Source organism: Anser brachyrhynchus, assembly GCF_964034855.1.
Source record: "Anser brachyrhynchus genome assembly, chromosome: 10".
In the NCBI taxonomy this organism is placed as follows: Eukaryota; Metazoa; Chordata; class Aves; order Anseriformes; family Anatidae; genus Anser; species Anser brachyrhynchus.
In genome coordinates, this window is record NC_137705.1 from 2,309,299 (window position 1) to 2,316,694 (window position 7,396).

At 43.0% G+C, this 7,396-nt stretch overlaps 1 protein-coding gene across 1 annotated transcript; it reads right to left on the reverse strand.

Moving 5' to 3' along the window:
- Positions 1-397: 397 nt before the first annotated feature.
- Positions 398-6,280, reverse strand: TRNT1 (tRNA nucleotidyl transferase 1). The gene is made up of 7 exons (XM_080606403.1): positions 6,005-6,280; positions 5,288-5,481; positions 4,557-4,695; positions 4,181-4,307; positions 3,271-3,464; positions 2,831-3,081; positions 398-2,173 (listed from the first exon to the last, which is right to left on the reverse strand). The coding sequence occupies exons 1-7, from the start codon at positions 6,150-6,152 to the stop codon at positions 1,928-1,930; spliced, it is 1,299 nt and encodes a 432-aa protein (XP_080462529.1). The 5' UTR covers positions 6,153-6,280; the 3' UTR covers positions 398-1,927.
- Between the last annotated feature and the right edge of the window lie 1,116 nt (positions 6,281-7,396).

A 7,396-nucleotide genomic window follows, 5' to 3' on the forward strand; every position in this document is an offset into this window, starting at 1 on the left:
TATTACTTGTCTCCCTCCCAAGATTTTAGTAGTTCAATAAATTGCACAAGGACACTTCAATTTAATTACATAATTAAATCAAACACCATCGTCTTATCAGGTTTGCCTTATTAACAGAGAAAAACAGCACATTTTTCCCTCCCTTGCTGTCTCCCTGAAGTTCTTAAGTACCTTCAGAATAATTTAAAGTAACTGATTTCCTAGGGAAAAAAAAAGCAGCTGGTAACTTGTCTATATTAAAACATAAAATGCTGGGTACTGTGCCACTGCTCTGATGTTACTGCCATCTAGTGTTACAAAACGGTATCTGAGGAAAAGGAAACGACTTTATTATAGCAACCATGGTTTTGTAAGAAAATTTAAACCCGGTAATAAAATTTATATACACAAGAGATGCTTTCATTTAGAACTATTTTTTATTTTTAAAAGTACACCTAAAAAGCCAGGGATGTTAGTACATGTTCATCATGACCAGCCATGAACAAATCAGTTTCAAACGCCTATCTTCCACAGCATTATTTCATGGCTACTGTTCAAAGAGACTATGAACTGTTCGTCAAGTCCAGTATGAGTTATTAGGTACTACATGAACACAGCTCTCTCCTCTTTTAGGCTTCCTTCTCCCCTAACATCCCATCAGCTTTGACTTGTAGTCAAAACCTCTTATTTCTCATATTTTCCGAAATGCTATTGATATATTTATTAATGTTGAAGGGACAAAATATTTAAATTTCCTTTTGAACTGAATTCAGAGTGCATTTTTAATGTGGATCTGCACAGACAGAAGATACGTATGGACAATTAACACAGAAGCAACACAGCTGTTGCATGTACCCTGGGAAGATCCCGTTGTGATAGTAGCAGGGATGGTAAAGATTTCTTTCCGAAATAATCCTACTGATTTAAACAGAATGTTTGCAAATGAGAGAGGAGGTGAACGCCTCTGGGTGTAACTGGTGTGAGCTACAGAAAAAGATGTGAGAATTACTGAATACAAACTGGTAATTTATTGTCAGTAGTTTGAAGGCAACGGATACATGACTTAGGCAAGATTCACTTTGTTTAGGCACACTAACATCATCACCGTAATTCCACTTAAGTAACTGCAGAAGAAAAAGGAAGAAAGGAAAGAGTCAACTACTGGACATGAGGAGAAAAAAGACAAGCTGGGAAGCTGATCTCCCCTCCCTTCTACAATTTCCATTGATGATACATTTCATTTACATAGTTGAGAACTGCAGAACCCTTCACCAGTTCTCTACGGACTTAACTCCTCACAGCAAGAAGTAAGTTACCAAAAAACTACTGAAGAGAGAAAGAAGCTCATGATACTGACACAATTAAGTCACCCTTTTAATCTAAAATTGTTTCTGAAATTATGGATAATTTTTTTATTTATTATTATTTTTTAAAGAAAACAGACTTCTTTTACATGGTAAGATTGTGACTGTTTGGGAACTGGTGAAGTGGGTATTTCAATTTTATATCTAGCTTTAACTACATAAAGATTTATATCTCGTTCTTTCCTCACACTTTGTCCCTCTCCTAAGCACTAAAAACCATTAAGATGATTTTATGTACAGGATAGAAGTATCTTCTTTTTGAGATGTAGCAAAGTTGGAATGAGGAAAGTCTTTGTGTCATCTCTACATTCCCCAAATCAAGATAAAGTAGTAAATATCTATCATAATATACAACAAAAAGAGGTAGTTTATGGAACTTGCCAAATAAGATTTTGCATCACTACAAAATTAAACCTCTGTTTGCAGAAAATACATATTAATAAACAGGAGAACAGTGCTGTCTGTGAAGATCTTAAATATGCAGAATACCGTATTGGTTGCTAGTATGTTGACAAAGTAGTTACTGGTATCTCAATTCTACTTGGAACATGGCACAAACAGTTCTTCATTATTATTCAATTGTACTATTTCTTCAGGCAACTTAACAGTTCTTCTTTATCCATGTGGTATCCACTCTTCTTCCACTCCTCCCGTAACTGCTGTAATGCTGTTCCGATTTCTTTCCCAGAAGACACACCCATTTTTCTTAAATCGTGGCCGCTAACAGGAAAAGAAGGAACAGTCCACTGCTGCAATTCTTTTAGAAGATGTTCTTCTCCTTGGTACTTCAGAAGTTCCAATATCTTGGAATTTGTATTAGCTTCCCTAGACTAAAGAAAGAAAAAAAGAGGATTCGCTATGAAACATTACAAACAGCTCAAACTGTGCTCCACATCACGTCACTCCCATGACATATTATGAGCAACATCTGCACAACAGGTTGGAACTATGGAAGTGAGGATCTTGTGTCTCGCAAGTTTTAAAGCTCAGTCCAAGCTCAGAGGCTCTGGGAGATCCTTGGAGACTTCCTGAATTCTAGGTAAGAGCTTTATCCATGATCTTCTACCTACACCGAGAGGGACCACTACATCTCCTGTGAGAGGCAGGCCTCACTGCGGAGACTGACATCTCTCACCTTAGGCCTCAGGTAATGCAACAGAAGTGCAGAACTTCACCTGAAAATTACTGAACTTCGCTACTGAAGAATATCACAAGTTGCCTACTTAACAGTACTCTTCATGAAAAATAAATACCAATGGTCCAGGAACTACACCAGCTCTCAAAACCCAATTCAGCCATTTTTTTTTTTCAAAATAATCTCTTGAAAATTAATTTAGAATCTTAGTCTTCTGGATGAGAAAGGGGAAAAAAAAGAACCCTTCGCAGCCCTTTCCTTCCTCTAGGCACTGCCATCTTTGCTGCTCTGTAGAACAGGCAATTCAAATTTACTGTGAAGAACGAAGTACAGCAATGTGAAATACACTTACATCCATGATGAAGTCTTGATATGGTCTAAGAGGTTCAGGACCCACTGCTTTGGTTAACTCCTGCCGGTGTTTCACTAAAAAGAGGCCAAGGTTTTTCTCTTCTTTTGAGATTTTCAGCCTCAAATCAAGGTTTGTGACATCATCCTTCACCTTGAACAATGATGTCAGAACAGTCATGGGTTTCGGACACAAATTTTGAATATTTTTAGTGACTCTGTCAAGTTCCTCTAAACCTCCATTAAGTGGTAGTCCTAAAGGGATACAGACAAAAACATGCAGGAAAGAGTGTTAATAAAAAAGGAAAAAAAAAAAAAAAAACCAGAAAAAAAAGTCTAATTTATTTCTGGTTAAAAGCAAACAAGTTTTATCTCAGTTTGCCATGCTGCAGTTCCTTTGGATTTCCTACTCCTCTATCACTTACAACCCTCATTTCACTTTACCTATATATTGGGCAACATCCAGCTCATAAAGAAGTCGAACCAAATGATTTACATGATTTCCAAGTAGAATTTTTTTCAGTTCCACCCAAATCCTTTCTCCTGATATTCCAGCCAGACCTTTGGCATTTTCTTTAATTGCTTCCACTGTAGCAGGTTCATGATCATCAGGTTTTTCTGCGATTCTTCCATAAAACCTGCCCAAATAAAACTTCTGTATGTTACGACTGAGAACAAATATTCTATTTGTTACTGCTATTCAGAGAATTAATATCACAACAGTGTAAAGTGTACTTTAATATACCAGAGGACACTTTAAAAATATGACAACCAACTCTTTTTACATCACTGGTATCTTTTTACAATATTTTTCTACCATGAACGTTAAAGCTCTTCACTGCTCTTTTACAAGTCATTTTACCAAGCAGTACTAAAAGAGAAAACTGAAGAGACACTACATGACTCGAAGAAGTTCACTGTCAAAGAAAAAGGTGCAACATAAGTTAAAAGTTAAATTGCATTGTCCAAAGCAAATAAAATCAATCCTGATCAGACCAACCTTCCTCCCCCTTCCCGAACTCGAAGAAAGGTTCACGGCAAGTAATTTTAGTTCTGCTGATTACATGTAGAAAATTGGACTGCATTCAATCAATAAGCTTATTGTTTCCTTTTAAATTACGTTTATTATATTTCAAACAGAATTGTTGAAAAGCCTTATTTTGACAGATTCTTCACTTGTATGGAGAAAACAGAAGGCAAAACATGTAATTGGTTCTCTTATCATTTTTTTGAGGAAAAAATATTGTTTCAATTTTGATTCTGAACTTCTTCTATGAACCTACTTTTCTACAACCAGTCATCAGAAGTACTTCTTTAGTTCATTTCCTTATCTAGAAAAGGCAAAACCAAATACCTGAAATATCTTAGGATTCGTAGATAATCTTCTTGTATTCTTGCACTTGCTTTTCCTACGAATCTAATTTTCTTGTTTTTTAAGTCTTCATATCCATTAAAAAAATCATACAGCATCCCATCCAAACCTAGAAGATGAAAAAAGTAAGAACAGAAATTTACAAACATGGCTGGCATAATTAAACACTCTCATTTGAAAATGCAGAAGATTAAGTTGTATGATTTGATGTGGGTTGTCATGTTATCTCTCATATTTGTACAGACTTTTTGGCTGACGGTCGAAAAACTGAACAAAATGGAAACAGACTGAGAGAATTTACTGGCCTAATTTGAAAAGCAGTGTTTTATCTAGATATTTGCCTTTGAAATAATTTTACCTAAAAACATGGAATTGACAGTCAGATCCCTCCTTTCAGCATCCTTTTCCCAGTCGGTGGTGAATTCTACCTCTGCGTGTCGTCCATCGGTGACAACATCTATTCTAAGAGTAGTAATTTCAAAATTCTGTTCATGGAGCTGAAAATCCCACAGATACTGTTATTTCAACACAATCATGAATATAAATGTAACAAACACACATTTTTAAGCCCCATGTTGGTTTGCACATGTCCAGCTTGAATACTAACTGTACACAAACACATACCATGTTTCCACACACAGCAGACAATCAAAAATATGAACACTTGAAAATAATCCTTGCATTATTCATTTTCTAGACAGTCTGCAGAAATCTAGACAGTCTGAAGAAGATGGAATAAAAAGCAGAGGAACGAGTATGGTAGAGAAAGCAAGACTTGGGAGGTCAGGAGCAGGAACAGAAAACCCTACAATCAACTTCCCTACTCTACATGAATAGGGCAGCTTTTCTAGCGATGACACAGCAACGTCAATGGGTTATGCAGAGATAAAATGCATTAAAATGTTGTAATTAACTGAACTGTTCAAACAGAAAGTAATCAAAAAGCACTCCATACTTTACGGGGTCTCAAACTCTTAGTGTGACACTTCGACACAGCATGAGCATGCTACCAGTTTACTATTGGATGCGCTGCATATTAACTGACACATGAAGCAGTCAGAGAAGATCCAAGTCAGAGCATAAACCAACCCTGGCAGTAATGGTTCCATGTTTTTCTCCTTTGTTATTGATCAGACGAACACCAGCGGACGTGAACATTTCCTTCATCTCTGCTGGCGTAGCTGTAGTGGCAAAATCTATGTCTTGTGGTGTCATTCCGCTCAGCAAATCCCTCACAGCACCTCCTGCTATTCTCAGCTCATAGTTCTTCTTCTCGAACAGTTCTGGGAAGGAAAGGAAAGCCATAAAGCACACTCTAAGATAAAAAATACAGCACATGGGCAGCCATAACCTACTTGCCACAGACTTAATTCACAGATGCGGGGATACATATTTGAATATGCGTTATCAAGTATGTATGTACCAGTTTTTTTGCAAAATGCACTAACTGGGTACACCGCTGAGCACCCACGTGTATTTTTCCGGTCGTTTCTGATACACCTTTCCAGTGCATTTCCGCCAAGCTGCACATTAGTGGGCTGCAGCACGATGCTGGGGGGGGTCCGGGCTCAGCGACCCGCACGGGGAAAGGCCCCGGTGCTGCCGGCACCCCGAACCTGCCCCCCCCGCACCCCGGGAAGGCGCCGAGCTCCGCCGTGCCCCCGCGGTGCCGCTCGGCAGGGCCGCGCAGGCCCCCACAGCTCCCACCGGGGCCCGGCTCCCCGGCCCTTTCGCAGCTCCGGGCCGCATCCAGCCCAGCCCGCAACCCCCGGCCCGACCCCGCCGCGCCGCGGGGCGCTCACCCACCTGCCACGCTGCGGAGCCCCGGCGTGAAGAGCGCCTGGAACTGCGGCGTCTGCAGCCTCATGGCGCCCGCCGCGCCCTGCCGCCACCGCCGCGGCGGGAGCAGCCGCAGCCGGGCCCTGCAGGGCAGAAGCAGCCGCTCAGCCCACATCGGGGGCGCCGCCGCCGCCCCCCGCACGGCCGCAGCCGCCGCCCTCCCCTCGCCCCCCCGCAGGCCCGCGGCCCTCACCGCTGGGCCGGCGGCGCTAGGCCCGGCGGCCGGGAGCGGCCCGGGTCCGCCGCGAGCTCAGCGCCGCCGCCCGGCCCCGCCGGGTACCGAGGGCGGGGAGCGGCCCCCAGCCCGCCCGGCCCCACCGCGGTGCCCCGGCCGCAGCCCGAGGCCCGGTTACCGCCCGCTGCTGCTGCTGGGGTTCCTCGCTGCCGGCCGGCGAGCCCCTGCAGGATGAGCGCGGTAGAAACAAGCCCGCACGCGTCCTTGCAAAGCACTGAATTCACACCTTAGGTCAGGCTCCGTGTAGGAGTCTTCCTAAGAAGGTGCTGCCTCGCTTATTCTGTAATAAAATAAGAAGTAGCTTCTGAACAAACACAACCACGGCTACATTTGACACGTGCAGACTGGCAGGCTGCCTCCGCCAGGGTGGGCGGATGGAGCCTGTGCTTTGCGGCTCTCTGCTTTCCTCTGAAATAACAGCACTGGTGGGGTGTCCTGGGCAGAGCTCGTCTGAGCTGGCATGGGGAGCACGGGTCGCCTGAGTCCCAGGATGGGAAGGACTTCGTACATTTTACTCCCGTGGCATAACACAGTGAAGCCTTCAGGGGCCCACCAACATGCCTTGTCCATCAGCCACAGTCAGCTGCGGGGGATACTAGTGCTCCTTCATCCTGTGTTTGGGAGCGCAGTGAAGAACGTGCTTCCACTGAGCAATGGGGCACCGAGGTTCAGGCCTCTGGCAAATGGCTGCTCTCCTGGGGACAGCAGGGCCGGTCATGCTGACCTCATAGCTACGGCTGCGTACAGCCCTTGAATGCATGGGAATGCTGGTGAACGTTTGTCCTGCCAAGAAATAAAGCACGAAAAAAGGGAATTAGAAAAGAAACGGTACAAAACAGAAGAGATTTACCATGGCTTCATTTCAGCTTAGAGAAGTGTTATTAAGGGGGACAAAAATAAATGTTATTTTGATAATGATGCAGCCACGACCAAAGAAATGGATTAATTGCTCACACAGGGTTTATAGCCAATGTACCAGGTGTGAGATCACTTCAGCAATCACCAAAACAGCGTTAAGCTTGGCGGTTGCTGAACTATTTCCAGTAGCAGCTCCTGGATAGATTTACATCTTTAATGTGTAGAAATGTATGGACAAGATGAGAGTCCTGGGGATTTGGCACAGC